The following is a 25,757-nucleotide window of genomic DNA, read 5'->3' as shown; positions in this document are numbered from 1 at the left end:
ACTATGCGTTTGTTCCATTACATTCTTTTGTTTGAAAGAAAAGAAATTTACTTTCGCAGCAAACACTTTTCGTGTCTTTGATGAATTTTCGGTACACAGAAAGTGGATTGGGACAGAATTCCTTTCTTGCGAACTGTAATTCGGTATCGATCTATCAGTTTTGGTATCCGCCGAAATAATAACGGAATGTTGAAGATCAGTTTAAAACATATTAACACTGATACTATATTTCAATCCGATGAAATCCTTTGCTAATCTATCTGCTTGTTGTAAACAATACAACAGAGATTATATTTTTTTCATAATTTTTTAATACTAATCTTTTTCACACATAATTTATATAGAAATTAAGTTATCAGTTTTTTTATTTAAAGTACGATACTGTGGCAGCTGTAATAACTAATGTATAGTAAATAATTTCACATCTAATGAATTCTATTTTACGTAAGTTATTTATGAAAATTTTACGCCACCGAAATACCGACACCGGAAAAAATAGCAATTGTTTTATCGGGGTTATGGTAAATTTTACGAGTAATTTAACGTTACACCGGTTATTTATTTAGTTCGGAAAAGGATGTGGTTAATAATATAATGAAAATTGTTCAAGATTATCGTTGTTTAACTGGAGTCTATATTAATATGATAAATACGAAATGTTTCTATTATTGGTATGTTATCAATAATTAAAAAATCTTATCACAAAAGTTCTTTTGCCATTCAAAAGTTACAATATTACTGAGTAAAGGTCATATTTATGACTAGTTTTTTTAATTCCTCGCGAAAGAAGTCGCGGTTAAAAGCTATCGTAAATAAAAAGAATGTACAAAAATAAATCCATTGCACAAAATTTTTCTTTTTGATATGTTTTTGTAAAATCAAAAAAAAAATACAAATTAAACAAGAGAGAACAACACTTATTGTTATGCAACTTTCTAGCTTTGTGCAAAGTATTAACGATAAACATTTTAATTCTACTTCCATACTTAGAGTGTTTAAAGTGTGCTTAAGCAGTCTCTCAGTGAAGCTTCCTCTTATTAAATTTAAATTAAAGTTGTATTTAGTGACCAATTAACGTTTCTGAGTATGAAAATGAGTTTGTTTAATGTTAGTTGACCTATAACTTTCCTAATAACTTAAATAAACCAAGACGTTGATTTTGTACAAAAACTCTTTCGCAACGTTTTCTGCAGCAATGTTTATGACAGCTTGATTTAAGCGGTCTGTTTGTTGCTTTAACTTCACAATTCAAATGTTGTATGTTTAATAACAGAACTAAATCTACGAAATAATTTCGTTGTTATATGTTTAAAGCAGCGATGGACTTATTTCAAAATGTTGTAGAATAAAAATTGTTAACGCAAAATTATGTTACTAGCAATATATTGCGTAAAAAAATATGAAGGACACGTAGACGAGTCTCTTTTCTTATAAGGATTTCTTTTAATACTCTTTTACATTAATATTCATTTATTTTTTATATTCGTAATAGTTGAATGAAAGAGTCATACTTCAAATGTAATATCTCTAAAGGTATCTTAAAGGACAAATATTCAACCTTCTAAATCACGAAAATTTCAATCATATTTGAATTAACATCTACCATCAAAGGTATATGGAATTGCGTATTCTAATAATAAAATAGACGCGCAAAAATGTTCTGAATAACATAGTACCTTTAGTACGTGTGTCAACGTTCAACGATTTACATTTCATTATTCTGATTCTTGACACGACGCACAATTCTAAAACTAAGATTTACTGAATTCGCGAAAAGGAATTACACTTTCTTTTTTATATTTCTTCGAATATACGAGTACCTAGTGGTAATATGATTTTTTTAGATGAAAATTACAGTGTGATGTACAATCTTAAATGCCAATGGATAAAATGAGATTCATGTATTGAATTTGAGAATATGAAATGTCAGGACAGAATTGTTTATTCTTTTATTTACTTGTATTTAAAACCGGAGTGTCGGTGGCTCCGGGGTTAAAGCACTTGACTTGAAATCTGTAGTTCCTGGGTTCAAATCCCGCCATGTATCAATGTGATTTTCGATTTACATATGCACATTTATCTGAGGTTCTTACATTGAAGGAAAACATCGTGATGCAACCTGCACATATCTGAGAAGAAATTCAATGATATGTGTAAGTCAACCAACCAGTACTTGGTCAGCGTAGTTGACTATGGCCTAGTAACCTCTAACTTGAGGAGGCTCCGAGCTACTCAGTGGGGAAGTATAGTAGCTGATGAAGTTGATTTACAACTAAGTTAACTGTGAATATGTACTTTAGTATTTTGTTCTTTACACTAATAGCTCATAGACAGCAGATAGGATACATTCATATTACCTAAAGGAACATACAAAAATGTACTAAATAGGTCTCTTACATTCATCACACTTACAAATAAGTCACTCCTATATTTTATATATATAAAATAAGAAAGTCGTGTTAGTTACACTATTTTTATAACTCAAGAACGGCTGAATCGATTTGACTAAAAATTGGTGGGCAGGTAGCTTAGAACCAGGAAACGGACATAGGATAATTTTTACCCCGTTTTCTATGTTTTTATTCCGCGCGGACGGAGTCGCGGGTTAAAGCTAGTTAAAAAATAATTAACTTATCTCAATACATTTCACGTATTTGTTAGAGTTGAATGGTGAGTGAATGCCTTTAGTACGATGAATGAATTGACCGGAAAACGTTTTCTCTAATAAATGAGAAACTTTCTTGGCTTCATCGAGTATTACACAAAATGTAGCCGTTATTTTTCTTCAATTACGTTTTACACATGCTATTTTGTCATGCAGTGTATACATTTTTATGGTTCATAATTGAAGTACTGCGAAATAAATTAATTTAATAGAAATTTCTGTGGAATAACTTCTTTATTGTTTTATCATTCCTATTTATATCTATTCGCCCGACTTTTCCATATTCAATAAATATTATCGAATATTTCCCGTGGAGATGAAAGATAATGGAATTTTATTATTGCACGTATTCTTCAAAGATCTGGTCCTAGTATAAGGTATATTTGGTAGCGGTATTCTTCATTTATGTTTTGTGTCAGACGAATATTGTTAAAACCGATGAATATGAAGTGTGCAAATATTGAACATTATTAACAACACACTTATTTGACGAACAAATTAAATAAAATTTGAGGTAAATAAGCGATGTTATTCGTTCGACACGGTTTTATTATCTGTTTACAAATAAAAGAAAAATACATGGACGTATTATGATAACTTATTTTTATTATTTCAAATAATAGTAGGAAAATAACACTTTATACTCTTTTAAAAAAAATTGCGATAGGTCAATAGACCTCTCAGAGTCAGACGTCGCTGTACAATACTTCGTGATCTTAAATCAACAAGTTTAATCACAACATATTGGCATATTCAGAATTCTTTATACAGTCAGTCTACATAAATTTATTTATTTATTAATTTTTTACTCTCCATATAATGTTATTGTTATTGAAAGTCAAAATTATTATTAACTTCGCACAAACATTGTTTAAAAAATTGCACTATAATTCTCTTTTTTTGTTATTTAGTTTAGTTACCCTACACCTAAGTGCATATGTTGTGAGAGCAAAGGGGCCTGCTGAAAACCAGCTCAGGGAAGGCCGATGTCGTCCCTGTATCAGCTGAGCTGGCTACCTTTTGCCACGTTTTTAATCTTTTTGTTTAATTTTAGTTCATAAGTTTCTTTTGTGTGGCAATAAACGCTTATTCTATTCTATTCTATTCTATTCTATTCTATTCTATAAAGTGTCTCCCTTAATGACCGCATGTCTCTGAGTGCCACAGTTATTATTATTTTTCTCCTTTGTTCCAGATATCACACAAAGTCAGCTCTTATGTCGCGGTGTACCTGGTCACAAGGTATGCGGACTCCGCTCGCATGCACCTCGCATCTCTTTCACCAACAAAGAGGAGACGGATAGCCACGAGCTCCGACGTAAATCAGCGAGCAGTAGACTGGGTAGTTCACCTCGCTCGAGTATCGCCAGTGAAGATAGAGTCGATGGATTGGCGTTAAGGTGATTTTTTAAAATTGTTATACATAACTCCTAAAATAAACGAACTACTCTAACCCTCTTCCTTCCTGAGGAGATATCCCTTTATTCCTTTTGAAGATGCGTTAGATATATTTAATAGACAGACTCTACTCTTGGATGCAACGTATTGGAAACCTTTTAATTTGTTGCAAACGTCCATGGGCAGCAGTCTCAATGTACTAAAGCAATCTCTGGTAGCCCCTTGCTTATTTACCTCCATACAATATATATTATTAACCAAAATTAAATACTGTTTATCGTATTCTTGTATACGGTTTTTCAAAGATAACTAAAAGGGTGACAAATAACTCAGACAGTGCAAACCTAACGTAACGAATATATGTCAAAGCTCACAAACTTATCTATAATCCCAAGTGACTTTATTCCTAGATCGCTTATTATAAGTGAAACTAAGGATATATATTCGGGAGCCGCTTTGCAACTAATCCGTCTAAGAACGGTCTATCTGCATGTAAATTGATGCTCGTACGTTCACCTCGACGCCGCGCTAAGTTAAGTAACCGTAACTTAGGTAACTTATATGTATAGGTGGGTAGTTTACGAGCATCTAAGATTAATTACTCGGTCTCTCGGTTAATTACTTATTAAGTTGTGTACAAACTTGATTGTTTCTATTCAGAATAAGTAAATATTTATGATAGCTCAGTACCAATTATGGTATAGGTTCGATTATCAAACTTTGCTTAAGGGATTGCTCTGTTTTCAGGATAAAAAATAACATGAGATGACTTAAGAGCAGTGCTTGCTTTCAACATGTGTTGTGATCGCCATTTTATTGCTTCAATGTTACTAATATTATAAATGCGAATGTTTATATGGATGGATCGATGGATGGATGTTTGAAGGTATCTCCGGAACGGTTCAACAGGTCTTGATGAAATTTTTCATAGATGTAGATTATTGTCTGGAAGAACACATAGACTACTTTTTATGTTTTTTTTTTAATTACGCGCGGACGGATTTGTGGGCGATAGTTAGTTACAGTTAAAAACAAATTTGACAGAGTAGCTTTTATGAATATTTTTAACCCACTTTGAATTCCCATTTAGCGCATATTTTTTCGTTGTTGCTGATATTATGTATTTATTCAAATTGTTCTTTTTGGTGTCTTCACGTGAATGTTTGCGTATGAAATAGGTACCTACTTGTATACTTTTATGTATACATGTAGCTAATCTTAAACAGTAGGAGAAGCGAAAAACTTGGTTTATGAGACCAAAAACTTTGTATAAAATATATCATACAGAGATAATATCGGGAATTTTGGTCATAGAATCCAACACGTATGTGATATTTATTTTGTGCCTTTAAAAAAATCACTTACTCGGTTTTACGCAATTTTCTGGCTGCCTTTCTTATATTCAACGTTATTTAACATTTATAATCGTAAAAAATATTGTCTTATACTGAAACAGAGTTGTTCACATCTTGCAGAGAAATACAAAAGTTTCGTATATTTGTACATTTAAGTTAAAATACAAAACAAAGCTTCGATCTAAGTAAACAAGCTTTACAAACTTCTTCCATCAGCAAGTTTGTACAAGTTCGCATAAGTTGCTATCACATACAATGATAACAATTGATTTGTTATATCACAAACTGTTTCTTTATATATGATGTACTAAAATAATAATAATTTTAGCTATTACTTTTCACTTAGTGTATATTTTTTTAACGTAAGCTTATGTATCATCATCAACCTGCCCTTATCCCTATGGAGGGCCGGCACAGTATGTACTACTCCTCCATACATCTCTATCAGCCGTCATATCTGAATTTATCCCCTTCTTACGCATATCCTCTTTCACACAATCCATCCATACTTTATATAGCTTTATAAGCTTATATTATGTATGCCTACTTCATTTAAGGCACACGTTACGCTTTACATTTCTTGAATTCGACATCCATAAAACTTTTTTTTTATAAGAAAAGGGGGAAAACGAGCTACGGCAACACAAAGGTGATCAACGACACCCATAGACATCCGCAACACCTGAATACTACTAGTTAATTTGAATATTACTAGTTAAAACTATTATTAAAATAGTTTTAATAATAGTTCTGTAATTACTTCTGTACGTACTTCTGTAGTATTCTGAAATTACTTTTACCTCGAAGTAATTTTGTGCAAGTGATTATTATCACGACTTAAGTACTAAAAACAATTTAACTAATACACGTCTTGACAAAATTGTTGAAATTTTAACAAAAAATGCTCCTAAAACAAGAATATATAATAACATCGCGCGTTATATTTCTATGAATACCAAATTCAACACTTCTTTGAAGCTTAAGTGCTTAACTTAGTTAATCTTACTAATATTATAAATGCGAATATGTAAATGGATGGATGGATGGATGTTTGTTTGAAGGTATCTCTGGAACGACTCAACCTTGATGAAATTTGACATGGATGTATAACACATAGGCTACTTATTAAGGTTTTTTTTATTCCGCGCAGTCAGAGTCGCGGTCGATAGCTAGTCTACTTATATGTTCAAAAACAAAAGAAGAGAACTATCTACGTATAAATGTACTGTGTTTTACTTCTAGTAATCACGGATATGTGAGATTTTTAGATCAGAAACCATTTCACAAATTAGTGTCAGAAATGTTCTCTATAGTGATAACTCTACACATTGACGTAGTATTCATACCTCTGGGAGTAATTACTTCCAGTGCTGTGATGCATTTAATCGGTTATTAAGTGCAGCCGCACTTGACATATGACAGGCTTAATATGGCAAGCTTGGTTAGTTTATGATGCTCTCTGGCTATAATGCAAATGGATATCGTCTATGGTCTAGTTAAATATTTAAGGCATTTCATGACTTTAAGTTTAATGCTATATACATTCATTATTTTGATATGAACAGATGCATAAACAGATAACAGATGACAGATTCTAACATGAACAGATACATTGCATTTGTTGAAAGACCAAAATATGGAAATCAAAGATATAATTACGCTTGAACCTAAAACTAAAAACTTACAAAAATATAATATAAGAACCAAAACATATCTTTATAAGGAGTCCCTTTAGGCAAGGTTCCGAAGATACTGGCAGCATTCCCCCTTTGAATAGCTAGACTAATTCTTTGTCCGAAGTAGCTGCCAACTCTTCGGTCTCCTGTGATGTTGAACTTTTTTGCTATTTCTTTAAAAAGAAAAAAGGCCTTTAGGAAAAGATTCGTTTTTATTATGAGATAAATTATATTATCAAATAGAAAAATATACATAACGAAGGAAATTCAATTTATATATATTGAGTGAATGTAAAACAAACTTAGCGCGAGCTATTCCACGTATTTCTCAGTTGGCAAGTTCTTTCTACGTCTCATAATAAAGTGGGATTCCCGCGGGAATACCGGAGACCGTTCGAGTTTATTTTGTGGTTTATTAGACCACGTACCATTCCCATTGATATACTAAAGCGGCGATAAAATGTTGAAGAAACTACTTTTGCTAGCTTTTATTTAAATAAATACATTTATTTTTCGCTTCTTCGTAACTTAGCAAAGAGAAGGAAGGAAATATTTATTAGAATTTCTTTGTGTAATTTTCAAGAACTCATTTAATCAAAAGGCAATCATAAAATATTACGTAATTTATTTAAAAAAAAATCTCTAAAACAATTTGTAAGGAACATATTTAATGCTTTATAGAATAAACATTTTGTGATGCGATCTCCTTGGATACAATGTAAAATGTAATATTGTTGCAAATGTAATCTGAATGTATGTATGTATGAATGCGTCTGTTGACCCCGGGAGCTGCGATTTCGATTTATATGCAATAACATCTCGACAGATGAAGGCGAAATCTCCGAATCATAAATCCACGTACGAGATATCGTTCGCTATCAAATTGATAACCACTTTGGAATCCAAACAAGATTTTTAACATTTTAAATTCACTTTAGTATTGCGAAATTTCTGAACATCAAAGAAAAAATATACTCTAGTGTCTCATATGAAGCTCTTTAGCACGAAAAATATTTGATTTCAAATACTTTCATTCAATTGTTTAAGATACTAGTATAATATGCGATAAAATCTCAGCATAAGTTTTTTTTAAGATAGCAAACGAGCAAGTAGCCACCTGAATTCGCCGAAATATCGAAGCGACTGCAACCCACAGAAACCCACAAAATAGGGAAACGACCCCAACAAATAGACTCCCACAATTTCAGATGCGTAGCCTACCTGTAACCGACGTCGGAGACGCACAGAAAGAAAGTATTAACGCTTCTTATGCGTCTTCTACTCCACGAAATCTCCTTCCCCTTCTCTTCCTTTCCTTACAATAAAACGATGGACATGGAAAGTGCACTAATTTTAGGCCTCAGGAAAGCAGTTTCATCAGACGAAATGCGGAATTACTTCCATTTCACGCCTGTCTTCTGTGTGGTAGTGGTTTTAAACCGGTCGAGCTGGTTCATTCGTGAAACACATGTTTTTGTAACTGGATTCTACCACTATTAATACCAGTATTAACTAATTAAATAAAAATAAAATGAAAATGTTGTTATCAAATTTAAAAGTAAATGGCAAATGATAAACTACAAAATTTGGAACATAACTAAAAATCCGAATGATTCATCGAGGTAAACATTAGTTTCCTATTGGATAAAAAAAACTTATAGTTTAGTACAGTACAAACATATATACTTTGTTATTTTATATTAGTAGTCACATAGTATTATCTTTCCAACGCAGAATCGTAGCTATAAACTAAGAAATAAAACTATATCAGACCCAATCCGTCCCTGGGGGATCATATTTTATCGGTCGAGAAATAACTCCTTGAACCAAAATAAATCCAACAATATCCAGACATATCACGAAACTTCGGAACACAAAGTTACTATTTAGAAGTTTTATGTTGATAAATTAAATACATAACCAAAGTTTATAACATATATAAAAGTTTAGGTTTTATAATACAGACTTGTTTTCTAAGTCTAACTTTCTAGAAAAATAAGTTTTTATTCTTTCTTTTATTTATAGCAAAAGATGGCAAATGAGCAAGCGGCCACTTTTGATCGCCAAAACAGCGAAATAACTGCTGCCTATAGACATCTGAAAATGCAGTTGTTTTTGGGCAACGATGGGTAGTTTTTGCAGTCTCACTTTGGCTCACTGCAGGAGAGAAGTAAGCAACTGTTCAACCTTCGATTTCTAAAACATATAAAAGGACTTGAGGAGAGGAAAGTTTTTTCTTTATTTAAACTCTTCCTAAAAATTCTTTTTCGATCTGTTTATTAAACTGAGTTAAATACTTTGTAACGTTAATCTGTAAAATGTTGCTTTTGCAGTTGCTGTGGATCGAAACTTTTTAATTGAATAAACTTAATACCTCTTCATCTTCCAAGAGATTATATCTGAGAATATTTAATATAATATTCATTATATATATACCGCTTATGAGCGTCGATGGCTCAGGGGTTAAGCTCTTGACTTGTAATCTGCAGATCCTGGGTTCGAATCCCGTTACAATGTGTTTTTCGATTTTCATCAACCTGCACATATCTGAAATAAGGTACTTTACACACAGTGGTTTTCTAGCTACCTACATCACAGAAATATGCGAAGATAACCAACCCGCATTGCGCCAGCGTGGTTGACTATGATTACCCTGACTCAGGGTAAGCTCCGAGCCCCTCGGTGGGGATGTATAGTGAGCTGATGATGATGATACTGCTTATTTTTTTATTTTTGCTTTCTTTTTAAATTCACTATAGTATTCTCTAATATAAGTAAATCTTACAGAAGCATACTAACTAGTTGGAAAGTTAAATAAAACTATAATTGAAGACAACTCCCACTCACTCCAAGATTTCTCGTGGCATCCTATAACTTTATCAATAGTTCTTCCGACTACAAGATTCTGGAATCTAGGAACTATTTACATAAAGGTTCGCTGAAAGTGCTTGATTTATTTGGAAGATGGAAATGTTAATGCTTAACAACCAACATTGAACGTATGAATTTGACAAGTAATTTTAACGTGAGTTTCCACTGCCGCAACAACTAAATGTAATGTATTGTTTTCTGAATAATAATGAGAGATTTATAACAATCAGTTTTTATCTAGAGGTTTTGGTTATGAAATGAAAAACCTACTACTATAGCTCGTAAATTCTCATAAAAAACTAACACGCTACAACAAACATATCACCTCACCGATCCATAGTAAATGACGTCAGTTCACAATCACATTAGTCGTATTATAAACTGGAAAAAAAAAATGCAGTTAACATTATACATTAAAAGTAAATCCTCAATTGTAAGATACTTTCATCCTATTGAATAAAGAATGAATAATCTCGGATATACGAATGTGAGAAAAATATTTCTATATCAAGAAAAGAACGCTTATGAAAAGAGCAAATGTTACGACCACGTCGCGCCGCCTCCTTTAACATGTATATTTGAGTAACAGAATACCTTTCTTGTATTGTTATACAATATGTATATCTTGTGTATACAACTCGTCTATTTTTGTATCTTTAACTGTTCACTTCTACTCTTATTCGAATATCGCTTTAAAATATAACAAACTTTTGCCCATGACTTCTTCTCGCGGAATTAAAGACAAAAATGATAAAACAGTGTGCCATGTATTCAAGACTATGTTTTTTATCTGTGCAAAAATTCAAAAACATGTCATATTTACACGACAATTGCGGAATTATCTAGTAAATATGTAAATAATAAAAACCTATTCATCGTTATCCCATTCCTCATTGTATCCTTATAAAGATGGAAGAAATTGAAAACCGTAACAGTGGTAGATTCCGGAACAACAATTTTTGTTAGGTGCACGAATGGGCCGAGTCGTCCGGTGAAATACCACGACCACACAGAAGACAGGCGTGAAGTGGGAGCAATTACGCGTTTCGTCTGATGAGTGTGGTTCCGGAGGCCTAATTTTAGTCCTCTTTCTAGAAGTCATTTTCTAGAAGGGAAAGTGTATTTGGCGGAAGAGAGGACGATGCCATAGGAAGGGAAATTTCCTCTGTCTGTGCGTCTTCTTCTCCGTTGATTAAAGGAAGGCAACACGTCTTTATTTGCGGAAGTCTATGGACAACGGTCGCCTCGCTATTTAGGCGAATTCAGATGGCGGTTTACTCGTTTGCCACCTTGTTTGTTTTGATATAAAAAAAAACCGCCACATGTAGAAAAAAACAATTTGTAATCCCTCGCATTCTCTTTGTACAAAACTGAGATAGTTATATGTTTTTTGTAACATTTTTCGGAGGTAATTCATGTTCACAAAATTTTCGTCACAAATTGTTTCGTATTTAACTTTGATAAAAAACAACATTGTAATTTAATTGACCAAGTTAAGAGATATTTACTCCTACAAAATGTCTTCCATGATTTCTGTAAATTGCTTTTCAATTTGCTTATTTATATTGTGCCTTTGTCACTTCCTCAATTGTCATTCTTTACGCATCTTATTTGAAACTTGATAATTTACTTTGATGAATAAAAGATTTCTTTTGTGAAGGTATTGAGTTATTTTGTCACCAATTTTTTATAATGTAGAGACGATATTTACATAGAACTAATCTTTTAAGTAACATATTATATAGATTTATATAAATATATTATTATTAAAACAATATACAGTGAATGAAAATAATTTAATTTACATTTTATAACCTACATTTTATATTCTGGATTTTTAAAGACTTTATTTTACAGCCATGCTAAAATTGAGTTAGACAACATTTAATTTATGGAGTTGCTACCATTCGTAGGAAATTTAGAAACCGACCTACATGCGCCATGATTAAGTAACGTCATCATTAGAGCTACAAATGTGATAGCTTGGCCAAGAAAATAACAATCCCACAGACTGTGAACAAGTTCTAAACGCAAAAACAATAACCTGTTAATACTTTAAATATAAAAAAAACTTCGTATTTAAAGAACTACTAATTCACTAAATAAAAGAAATAAATAAAATTAAATGCTATACAAAACCGTCTACTTTCTAATTCACTTTGATGTCGTGAAGTGCTTCTAAATGAACTTAATTGCTCTTCAGTCATTTCGTTTCGTGTCAATATTACGATACCAAATGTTTTTTTTATTTAGTAGAGTGCTTTGTAAATCAACTTCACTTAATGTAGTTTGTTTATTTTATTTCTTAGCTATTAGTTTCTGTTAGGACACCTTCGTGTGACATTGGAACATGTGAAAATAATTAAAATTATAATGTAAAATACATTATAATTTAAATTATTTTTAAAATATATTAATTGATTATAATACGTCATGTGGCGTTGTAGCACAATGGTTTAGAACCATACCCTTAAGCACTGACTGCCAACCTTTCGGTCTTGGTTTCCAATACCAGAATGAACGATCGAGTACGGAGGGTCGGCACAAAGGATTGCGTAATCATAATTTTAGATAAAATAGAATAACATTTTCTCTCAATTTTTCCTTCAAATTATTTTAACAAACGACTACAATACTTTACGTACGATATTCTATTACAAATGTACCTATTTTAATGAAAGAAATTCCTCTTAAGGTCATTAAGTGATAATTTATTATTTCTGTCTTCGTTAGTTCCGCTTAAAATAATGTTACAAATTTTAATAAGATTAAAATTATTTCTTTGTATAATTTTAATTAACATTACTTGTGTTATTCTTAAGATAAATTGGGGCAAATTTTTCATATAATGAATGGCTTTTGAGCCAATGTTTTTAGAGGGCAAATATTGTTACTTTTGAATATGTATTTATGTTTTTATCACCATTGTACAATACAACTATACAAAAGATATCGTCATATCTTTAAATCTCACTGAAAAAATCGAAATAACAATACTTTAATGTGTAGCTAACATTTATATTGATTAGATGTGACTCATTTAAAGCTTCGTGTTATTAAAATTGTCGCAAAGTTATTTAAATAAATATAATATAATAGTGGTAGACGCCAGCAACAACAACATCCGTTGCACGAATTGGCCTCGCCCGGTGAAATACCACGACCACACAGACAGGCGTGAAGTGGAAGTAATTCCGCGTTTCGTCTGATGAGTGTGGTTCCGGAGGCCTAATTTTAGTCCTCTTTCCCTTCCCACCCTTTTCTTACAAGGAAAGGATGGGAAGGCAGGGTGGATTTAAAGGAGGAGAAGATACATAGGAAGGTTAAATATTCTCTTTTTGTGCGTCTCTCCTTCGACGATTGGGGGTAGACAACGCAGCTGCAATTGCGAATGTCTATGGGCAGCGGTCGCTTCGCCATTTCGGCGAATTCATGTGGCTTCTTGCTCGTTTGCCACCTTGTAATAAAAAAAAAATTAGTAAATACATAATACAAAAATGTTACCTTTTAACCATAAAAACTTCTTTAAACAGTCTAACTTAAACTTCTTCTACGATTAAAACCGAAACATGTAATTTTAAGTAAAAACTTTTTAGGTATTGAACAATCTTTTACTTTTCGCAAAATCGACTGCGACAAAGTTCCACAGTAAAAAGTTTTAGTATTCAATTGCTACATAACTTAGGCTGTTACTTTTTATTTTCCATTGTCCTCCAATTTAAATTTTTCTGGAACGATATTGTTTCAAATATTTACTTATACTTTGTACAAATGCAAAATGATCTAACTTTAATGAAAACATCAAAAACCTGGCTGATTGTGGCTCTTATTCTTTTTTAAAATATTTTTTAAATGTTTAACTTAAACTAACTAAACTTAGTAAGTTAATATGTATTCTGTGCCAACGTCATAAACTCTATGACACTGCGGGAAAGCATGAATACAGTGACAACTCACACGTAAAAATTTATTCTGTATTTTAGTTTCTACTACAAAGGAATTTACGTATACACGCACGTACTTACTTTTTGGATTATCTTCCAAGAACTGATCTTTAGAAGTTCTTCACTTGTGTATGGTTCAATGTGGTTATTGTTTTAGATGATGTAGTTTAATAGACATAGCAACTTTTACCTTTCCATAAGTACCATCCTTCTTAAATCTCTATATGGAAATACTTTGAATGTTATTTTATACTAGCTTTTACCCGCGACTCCGTCCGCGCGAAATAAAAAAAAATAGAAAACGGGGTAAAAATTATCCTATGTCCGTTTCCTGGTTCTAAGCTACCTGCCCACTAATTTTCAGTCAAATCGATTCAGCCGTTCTTGAGTTATAAATAGTGTAACTAACACGACTTTCTTTTATATATATAGATATAGGTAAATTGGAAATTATCAATAGCTCTGTCTTCTCGACATATAACTGACTAGAAAGTACCATCACAATTGAAATCTTTCACATTTTTGTTCCGATCTTTCGAACTGTCATTGTATCGCAATGTCATGAATATGTCATACGAAGTGACCGTTCGAAATTAATTGACAAAGGGTCTTTAAATTCTATAAGCCGTCCCTTTATGTCACACACAGCGAAGCGGGTGTTTTGTATTGTGAGACCCACTTTTTATTAAATTAAAGGGTTTCCGTCTGAATAATTTAATTAATTGCTTAATGGAAATTATTTCGGCTATCTCTCAACCAATTTAATTTAAGCATTATAAATAAAACATACTTGATTTTAGTGGCAGGTTGTAGTCTAAAATCAATGTCGCAAACTTGTTGTTTCTCTGACTAATTGAGTATCAACGAGTTAATCAATTTATTGAATATCAATGCTTATTAAACCAAAGTTGAATTAAGTATAAACTATAAAAAATAGATAACATTTTACTATGAACGTTACGAATGATTTTATGCTAATACTGATGTAGATTTCTCTAAAACGGTCACCACAGTTTTTGTAACAAATTCGAAAGTAACAGCTACTATTTTCGTTCAGCGATTTTATAAGGTAGGCTTTATATCGAACTGTACGCGGCGTAACCTTTGAAAGAATTTTACGAGTATGTCGAAGGAACGACTTGCTACTTTATGGCTGTTGAATTATTGTTCAATCGACCCAATTTTTCTCGTTCTCAAAGGTTATTGTCCACCTTAACTATCGAGAATTTTATGAATTATGTTATGTAATCTTTAAATAGTAAGAATATTAAAACGTAGTTAAAATATTCTATATCATAAAATTATCATAATTTTGGAAAGACACTAATAAAAGTTTACAACGGTAAAAATCGTGTGCACATCAGACTCTTTTTTTGCTCTTATTGTTAAATTAAATAGAGATAAGAGAGGTAACTACACTGGCTATTATTGTCTAGTGTGAAAGAGTGTCAGTGGCTCAGGGGTTAAGCACCTGACTTGCAATCTACAGGTCCTAGATTCGAATCTCGCCATGTACCAATGTGTTTTTACATTTTCGATTTACATGTGTACATATATCCGACGTTCTTTCGGTGAAGGAAAACATCGTCAACCTGCATATAATTGAGAAGAAATTTAATGATATGTGTGAAGTCAACCAACCCGCACTTGGCCAGCGTGGTTGACTATGGCCTAGTCACCCCTAACTTAGGGTAGACTCCAAGCCCCGTGGTGGGCGTGGGTGTTTCTATACTAAATACCTTTTTGGTGATTAGGATACCTCTTCGATAGGTAAAGCGTTACTATAACTTAGCATAGTACTGGTTACTGGCTAACTGTAAGCTGAGAAACTGGTTATATTTTGTGGGGACCCGTCGCCGTCGGTGGAGACCTCGTAAAAACTACAGACGCGACGTCTACCGATGTGTCAATGAAGCTCTTAGTAACAGCCAATTAGATATGCTCCCGTTAATTCCCATTAATGACAATTTTGCATACATATTTAATACTCTCTCATATCTACTAATAATATAACATAGGTATTATATTTATTGAGCGTCGGTGGCTCAGGAGTTAAGCACTTGACTTGCAATCTGCAGGTCCTAGATTCGAATCTCGCCATGTACCAATGTGTTTTTACATTTTCGATTTACATGTGTACATATATCCGACGTTCTTTCGGTGAAGGAAAACATCGTCAACCTGCATATAATTGAGAAGAAATTTAATGATATGTGTGAAGTCAACCAACCCGCACTTGGCCAGCGTGGTTGACTATGGCCTAGTCACCCCTAACTTAGGGTAGACTCCAAGCCCCGTGGTGGGCGTGGGTGTTTCTATACTAAATACCTTTTTGGTGATTAGGATACCTCTTCGATAGGTAAAGCGTTACTATAACTTAGCATAGTACTGGTTACTGGCTAACTGTAAGCTGAGAAACTGGTTATATTTTGTGGGGACCCGTCGCCGTCGGTGGAGACCTCGTAAAAACTACAGACGCGACGTCTACCGATGTGTCAATGAAGCTCTTAGTAACAGCCAATTAGATATGCTCCCGTTAATTCCCATTAATGACAATTTTGCATACATATTTAATACTCTCTCATATCTACTAATAATATAACATAGGTATTATATTTATTGAGCGTCGGTGGCTCAGGAGTTAAGCACTTGACTTGCAATCTGCAGGTCCTGGGTTCGAATCCCGCCATGTACCAATGTGTTTTTCGATTTTCGATTTACATATGTACATTTATCCGACGTTCTTTCGGTGAAGGAAAACATCGTCAACCTGCATATAATTGAGAAGAAATTTAATGATATGTGTGAAGTCAACCAACCCGCACTTGGCCAGCGTGGTTGACTATGGCCTAGTCACCCCTAACTTAGGGTAGACTCCAAGCCCCGTGGTGGGGACGTATAGTGAGCTGATGATGTAAATGCTTGATTAGGTTTTTAGTTAAATAACTTTATTGTAATTATATATTTAAAATATTCACTATGAAAATAAAATCTTTTATTGCCACAAAAGATGAAGATTGCGACCATTACAATGCATGATATTTCTTAACCAAAGTTACTTGATAGTTTTTCTTGGACAATTTTCTCAGTTAGCTACGATCTATACAACAAATAGCTAAAGGAACTTTAAGTCGGAAATTCTCCAATATATTGCAAAAGAGCTGCGGTGCAGTCTCAATATCGTTTCACTCTTAAGCTCGTTTTGAACTCTCTGCAATCTTTATAACATCGACGATAAGTTTACAAAGTTTATTGAAAATTAATCGAACAAGGATTTACAAAGATAACAAATTGAAGACATAATTGTTTGTATTTTTTGTTTAAAATCTTTTCTGCCTCATGGTACCATTAGAGTCCAGCGCAGTTTAGGTCCTGTATAAATGGCCAGCACGACCGGTGCAATACCACGATCACACAGAAGACATGTGTGAAATGGAAGTACTTCCTTGTCTGAAACCAATTCTAATCCTCCTTCCTTCCCACCCTTTTCTAATATCACACCATGTCTTTACAATAGTTACGTATATAATTTCTACAACTTTTAACTTTGTACAACTGTATACAATCTTTTCCAATATAATACAAGTAACATATAATTGGCGCAGGGTACCAACACCGCGTGGCTCTGTGTCAAGCAGTAGTACAGTGAGTGCAGGCTCAAGGCTCGCGCGGCTGCTGACACAGGGCGTGCGGGGAGCCCCTGAAGAGGTCGCTGACGCTCCAAGACGGTTGAGCTGGGAGAGGTATGTCCCCATTTGAAACTTATCGATAATTGACATATTTTTTGTAAATAGAGAATATTACCGATACATGATTTAAACATTTTTCTTTGTAAAATATGCTTGATTTTCAACATTATTTGAATTTTTTTAATTTAGACAAAAACGAGTCGCTACATCATAAAGTTAGCTTAACTTAGTTATAAAACAGATAAAACATAAAAAAAGTTTGCGTTATTTCTAAAGAGTTATATTTATATTTCAAAACAAACACAAATAAAGATTATTCTTTTTGCGTACACTTAAGCCATCATAGCTGTTGTAGTTTAATGTTTCCGCCGCAAAATCTGAAGAGTTTTTTAATTTCCCTCAGAAACAAAACCATATTTGCAGTAAAAGCACTAAGCCGTAGCTTCTACACTTTCTCGCTACGAACATCTACGCCGTAGCAAATGGACAACGATTTATATCTGTAAAGATGTGTATATTTGCTACAAACATTTATTTTCCTTTGAAAATGCCGTTGTGACTGAGTGCACTGTAAACCACACTACATGTTGGTACGGTATTTTCCTTTTGTTTGTTCCTATGAAGTCTCTACTCCACATGTTCCTCTAGGTATTTGTACAATTGTACTCTCAATGTACTTTTTCTTTGTTCCCGATTTCTGTTGATGAAGAAAAATAATTTTATTTCTTTGGTACAAATTTCAATGAAATTGTTAAAAATAAGTTTGATATGTTACTAAATTTCAACACTCTGAACCAATATTGTTAAATAAAATTCGTTCGTGCATAATATTTAGATACCTTGATATTTATTATATATATTATATTTTAATATATGTTTACTTCCGTGTAATTTCATTAATATATCATAAGATGAAGTCTTGTTTTACAAACTTTAAGCCACCAAGTTACTCATCCAGCCTAACTTGTGGTGAACTTTTGAAACTTGTTCAAAAGCACTTCCTTTGAAGGAAATATCATTCACAAGTTGTAAAGTATCATGATATAATCTGCATCTCTCCTTTGACTTTGTCTTAATAATTAAAAAAATAACTTTTCACTTTATCCATATTTAAAAAAAAACATTTAATCCTTTCCGCCATTACAACGTAATTAAAAACTAACATATCACAAAATAATTATAAATACATAACACAGAATTAAATCACAATTACATTAGAATAAAGAAATATCTATAATTAATGTGTTTAATTTTAATGTGTTTTATTATACAAATTCTCCTAATTGATTACAATATTGAAATTTAAACAAAAATTTAAAATAGATATTCCCATACGAAAATATAAAAACGCTGTAAAAAAGTTGTCCTGTTTTTCATATTGTCCTTTTAATCTATATATATAAAAGAAAGCGTGTTAGTTACACTTTTTATAACTCAAGAATCTGAATCTTAGGCTGAATCGATTTGACTGAAAATTGGTGGGCAGGTAGCTTAGAACCAGGAAACGGACATAGGATAATTTTTACCCCGTTTTCTATTTTTTATTCCGCGCGGACGGAGTCGCGGGTAAAAGCTAGTAAACTATATTGTCATCTACTTCGTAGCACTGTAGCTAGTTACGAACGTAGCAGAGATTTTCACTAGACAATCACTCACTCGCCTTTGAGTGTGTCGTTTGAACAAAGTTCATCTATGGTTGGTTGTGCATAGTTATTATTATTCATGTACCTTTGCACGTTTATGATAGAGACAGTTATCGTTGTGGAAGCTTTGTAAATTCTATGTATGTATGTATGTATGTATCTATGTATATGAAATATTCATTGTCGAAATTGTTTTCTAAAAAAAGAATCTTAAGTATAGAAAACTACGTTCAACAAATATGAACAAGTAAATAGGAATAAAACTTTATCTCCCAATTTTTACTATAGAAAAAATTTCGTATTTATTTAAGAAATTTTTGCGTAAGCTACGTGACATGTGATTTACTAAAGAAAATGCGTTAAATCCACGCTACTAAAGATTTCCCGTCACGCCCGCCGCCAGCAGATCGGGACTTCTAATTAAATGTACGCCAACTTCAAATTAAGATTAAAGGCATCGAAGCTCTATTAATTTTATTGACCCACTTTTTTATATTACAGTACATTTTTTTCTCTTAGTAAGTTGAGGTAATATTAATTGATAGTTATTTTATATTAAAACATAAACATGGAGATATATGATGTAGTAAACATTCCGTTATAAAGATTCAATTAATAACTATCAGGGAAAATATTTCTTCCATTTTCATTAATTTATAATTAATTTATTAATCAAGTTTACTTCGTTTAGATACTGACTTTTTTATCTTTAAATAATTGATACTTGTGATTGTGAATTTTTAAAAAATCCAAGTCGAAAAAAATATTTTAAAACACATTAGCTACGTGTGCTTTTGCTTGCTTAATGTAAACACGATGTGCCTGTTAATTCAGGCACGGTGTTTAGTAACAGCTTGAAGCTTGAATAATCAACGAACACCTGAAACTTTCTCGTCTTACCTTGTTGTATCTTACGAACGGATTTACATAATGATCACACTAAAACTTTGAGTCGTTTCCTCCGTTTGTTAGCTCCAGTTGGTGGTCTTTTATTTTTATAAGACTACTATTGTCACGTGACTTCGTACATATGACACTAATTAAATAAACTCATTGTTTTAGATAAAAAATAATAATCTTGTAACTTAGAACAAATATTAAAAACAAATCAAGATCGGTAATTGTAGAAATTCCTGTTCATAGCTGTAGTGTTTGTAACTATGCAATATATAGAATTCACTGTCTCATGTACCACACTGGAGGGGACAGCTGTCCCTGGGTAGTTGAGTGACGAACGCGGTACGAAGCGGACGTGCGCCTGCGCTCCAGTGTGGTAGTGGTGAGCCAGTGTCTGTCTTAAATCATCTTTAGGGACCAAAGGTACAATAGCTAACACTTAATATCAAAAAGATTGCTTGTTAGATAAATTCTTCAATAAAGTACACTTACTACTATGGTTGCAAACCACACTATCCGTACTCATATAAGAAGTGTAGTAACCTTTTTAAATGTAGCACTGATGGAAGAAGTAAACTTATAGTACGTTACTAACTTAAAAACAAAAAATATAACCCTACATTTGATTTAGGTAAACAATTTTACAAAATCAGTGGAAGACTTACCCAGCAAATATTGATTGCAGCAAGTATTGGTTCAAGTAATAAGACATCTAGGGATTCGGTATTGCCTACTTACAAATTCCTTCAGAGCAAAGATGAGTAAGCAAAATTTGTACAAAGTTTACACTTACCTCATGTTTGTTATACCTTACAGACGTGAATCATATTAGTTAAATTATGGATTCAAGATCACTTTGTTAAGTGTGTTATGATTTCAAAATTAATCTATATATATATATATATATATAAAAGAAAGTCGTGTTAGTTACACTATTTATAACCCAAGATCGGTGGAACTGATTTAGCTGAAAATTGATGGGGAGATAGCTTAGAACTAGGAGACGGATATAGGAACTTTTTTATCTTGTGTGTATTTTTTTATTCCGCGCGGACGGAGTCGCGGGTAAAAGCTAGTCATTAATAAAAACAAAAACCCCGATACTATACAAAGATGACACAACGAAAACAAAAGTTATCCTTAGAAAACATTAAATATCGTTGATACAAGTAACTGTACACTTTCATCATCATCATCATCATCATCTCCCTGGCGTTATCCCACTCACGTGGGGTCGGCACACGAGGTTTTATAAACCTTAAAGTTTTGGTTTTAGTTTTTACGGCCGGCGGCCTATCGCCAATCCTACTAACTATATACACTTTATGGTATTAAATTGCTACGAACATGTTAGTTTCCTAACGGAACAATCGCCTTTTATTCTATAATAAAAAAACACCTTACCAACCATTCACAATATGAGATCAAATTTCCCGAAAAAGGTTTTATGTGAAAGGTTGAAAAATATATTTATCGTATTTAAAACTATCGATTCTTCATATTATAATCTTTATACATCCTTATATTATAATATGTTTGAAAAATATTTTTGTGAAAACTCTTGTCTACTAATGGATTCCTAGACTACTTAACAATAACTACCTACTACTGGCATAATATTTTACGATGTTGGTACACTGAGATAAGTGACTTTACCGTACGATGTACGAGTTTTAGTGTAAACTATTCCAGAAGACTAATGCAATTAAAAGCCGATCACTTACCAGTACAAATAGTATTAATCTTTAATTCGGAATTTATGAAAATTCAATTACATGTCTATAAGTGGGTCTAAAATTTTAAATTCCTAACTAAGTCGCAGGGAACAACATTTAAGCGTCAAATGATTTAGCGACACTACTACTTAGTGTTTACTTGATGTTACATTTCTTTACTCCGTCAATTCAGTTCTGTGCGATTAAAATGCAAATCACGTTCGTTACCCGCGCCGCCTCTCCGCCACGTCTAGAATAAATTACTCACTAAACTCTTACACTATGCCATGTCATGTATCTTCCATATTAATTAAACTATGTCTATATCAAAGAATGAATAAATCTGAGTACTGTTGATATGCTCTTTCGTTTAATTACCTCTGTTTCTGATACTTTTGAAAAGAAAAAATTGTTGGCGATAATATTTAAATAAAACTAAGACAAAAGAAACAAATAACGGACTACACTGAAAAGTTATCATCATCATCAGCTCACTATATGTCCCCTCCGAGGGGCTCGGAGCCTACCTTAACTTAGAGGTGACTAGTCAACCACGCTGGCCCAGTGCGGGTTGACTTCACACATATCTCTGAATTTATTCTCAGATATGTACAGGTTGCATCACGATGTTTTCCTTCATCGTAAGAACGTCGGATAAATCTAATATATAAAATTCTCGTGTCACAGTTTTCGTTCCCGTACTCCTACGAAACGGCTTGACCGATTCTCATGAAATTTTGTGAGCATATTCAGTAGGTCTGAAAATCGGCCAACATCTATTTTTCATTCCCCCCCCCCCATTTTTTAACTGCGCGCGGACGGAGTCGCGGGCGACAGCTAGTATACATATATAAATCGAAACTCGAAAAACACATTGTTACATATCGGGATTTGAACCGCGGACCTGCAAATTGCAAGTCAAGTGCTTAACCCCTGAGCCACTGACACTGAAAAGTTATGTTAAGCATAAAAAGTGAGCCGAAACAAAAAATTTATTTTTAACTTTTGACCTGCAAGATAAACTTATTCAATATTAAACACATACCTTAAACCTAAAATTAAGTATTAATTCAAAAAAATAAAATAATAAAACAGTTTGGAAAGTAATTGATTTCCAACACCGAGGCCTGCACGAGGAGTGTCGCAGGTGCGGACAATAACGTCGAATTATCCGCTCGTACGAACCGACGTTACAATATTTACTACAAAAAATATGCACTCCGTGTAAGTTTTTACGAAAAGAGGATCTATCACGAATATTCTTGAGAACGTTTTCGTAATGTTATCGATAAAATATGTATTAGATTTGTGCAGCGTGCGTAAAGTATAACTACAAATCTCATACAAAGTTAGACATATTTCGTCAAAGATTTCTCAGATATTTCGATTAATGACATTAAAGTAACATAAGACATAAATTTGTGATCATTTAAAACGTTTAAACATCTTATGTTTTCATGAAGCTCCATTGAGACCTTTATAATATTCCCAGGAAGATACTAATCGAATGACCTCGTACTTTAAATTCAATAAAATCGTTGGGATACAGGTGTACACAATGGATAGATATCCATACAAATATACTGATATACCAGCGAAAAACAGTATGTCAATGGTGCAAAAAAGGAAATACAAATAGATGTACAATTTGTGATGTATTCATTAAAACCAAAAAATAGATGAAAAAACCAAAAATCAAATACGTACATAGTCGTATAATCCCAATACAAATAGCGTTGAAGCGAAACGTGATTTGATATTTGTCGGAGCGTGTAATTCGAATCGACGGTATTTGACGGTCGTGTCGACGTTTTTTTATTGTCCTTTCGCCGGCGGCTCTATGTTTTTTCGCTTAACATTCGCTAATCAATTTTATAACTCATGTTACTGTGATACAGATTGATGTATTGTTTAACAAACCGTAGATTTCTGAGACCAAAATTTTTCGTTTAAAACATATTGTTTTTTTTATTTTTAGCCCTTTTTATCAAAGATAATGACAGAGATGACGATATGTTTCATACAAAAATTTTGGTCTTCTGTCTTTCTGTCCGCAAATTCACTTTTGTTCTGGCTATCTCCGGAACGTTTGGACAAATTTTGACAGAACTTTCACTGCAAGTTATTGTTGATAGATGTGTACAGAAGTAACTAATGCAATATTTTTTAATTTCACGCTAACAAGCTATTTTATTAATTCCACGCTGACAAAATCGCGAGCAATTCCTAGTAGTCAGTAAAAAACAATTCATTTATCTGAGATAAATTAATTAAATAAAAATAATTCCGGAAAGATTAACCCAATTTTGCAACATAAACTAGTTTAGATGAAACATTAAAAAACAATTAGATAATACCAGAATAAAGTAAACCAGTTTTTAGCATCTCGCGGTTTTCGTAAAAAGATTTCCCATGCTTATTTATATACTGTTTTGAAAAATAAAATTAAAAAATTGCAGAAAAATTCGCATAGCATATTTTAATTACAAAACTGTGAACGCTGCGCGGGTGTCAAATAGAGTTAACACAAATTTAACAGCTCACCGACGCCCCACACCGCATCAAGTCCCGCTGGAAATCAGTCGCCATCTTCAAAATCTATATTCTCAAATGTTAATAAATAAAAGTGATTTTATTAATTCACGTAATTTGTAATTAAAATCTCTATTATCTGTAATTTACGATTCTCGTTCTATTTCTTTATTGGTTTGAAAACTGCGATAGTTGGTGTCCAGCTTAACCTTTTTACCATGTCTGTTTAATTATTAGTTTTATCGTTGGTTTCTGAGACTTATATCTCTGTATAAAACATATCGTCCCTGCTTTGAATTATCTTTGATAAAATAGAGAAAACAATACGTTTTAAACGGGGATTTTGGCCTCAGAAACTAATCATTAGTTACTCTTATAAGTTAAACTAATTTCATGGAATATGGATGGATGTATAATTAATTTCATCTCAAGAATGACAAAATGTTACGAAATTCAAAACCCTTAAGGGAAATCCAGATTAAATTATAACACACTATAATAGGTCGTCGGTGGCTCAGGGGTTAAGCTCTCGACTTGTAATATGCAAGTCCTGGGTTCGAATCCCGCCGTATACCAATGTGTTTTTATGGACTTTCGATTTACATATGTACATTTATCCGACGTACCTGCGAAGATATTCAATGATATGTGTGAAGTCAACCAACCCGCACTGGTCCAGAGATGTTGACTGCGGCCTAGTCACCCCTAACTTGGGGTAGATTCCGAGCCCCTCGGTGGGGACGTATAGTTAGCTGATGATGACAATATAATACGACTAAATAATACTCCTTTCATTTTCTATTCACATTTAAATGCTTGGGGCATTAATTTCTACAAAAGATTCTGCAAACGGACCCATTTTAATTATGTTAATGTTGCAAAATTAAAATACGTGCTTCTGACATTCCATTATAACTCCCGGACAACGAGTAAACTTTATCGTAAGAAATACCTTTTATTTATTGTTCACCAGTATTTTTTTTTGTTTTTCTGAGTGCAGTTATTAAAAAAATCTATGCTCAAGTAATTATAGATTTAATAGAGGTCTAAGATCTTGCCAAAATTAAAAATCAATCTTGGCAAACATTTTTTTATTCATTTATTTCGGTCTTTTCTAAAAAGTGTTTAATTTTAAAGTAGTGAAAAGAACTGAAATATTATGTTATTTATATTTAGTGAGGTACATACAATTTTAAGAATTGCCATCGGTTTTAACAATTTATTTTTAATATTAAATTGGCTTTAAACTTCACAAAATATTTACACTCGGTGAGGATCTCTTTCCCTTCTTTTCGTCGCAACTTGAACGGACATTAGTTTTCCATTGTGTAATAATGTTGGTAATAAACAACACCCTCGCAATAAACGTCTT

General features: G+C 32.8%; 1 protein-coding gene across 1 annotated transcript in view; it reads left to right on the top strand.

Moving 5' to 3' along the window:
- LOC106713335 overlaps positions 1-25,757 on the top strand; it is a 105,462-nt gene that overhangs the window by 16,031 nt on the left and 63,674 nt on the right. The window contains exons 3-4 of the mRNA XM_045679886.1: positions 3,861-4,065; positions 17,515-17,652. Coding sequence (XP_045535842.1) covers positions 3,861-4,065; positions 17,515-17,652 — 343 coding nt within the window. The remainder of the gene's footprint in view (positions 1-3,860; positions 4,066-17,514; positions 17,653-25,757) is intronic.

Source organism: Papilio machaon, chromosome 10 (assembly GCF_912999745.1).
Source record: "Papilio machaon chromosome 10, ilPapMach1.1, whole genome shotgun sequence".
In the NCBI taxonomy this organism is placed as follows: domain Eukaryota; kingdom Metazoa; phylum Arthropoda; class Insecta; order Lepidoptera; family Papilionidae; genus Papilio; species Papilio machaon.
Note: the sequence above shows the minus strand (reverse complement) of the source record. Positions and strands in the feature narration are given on the sequence as shown.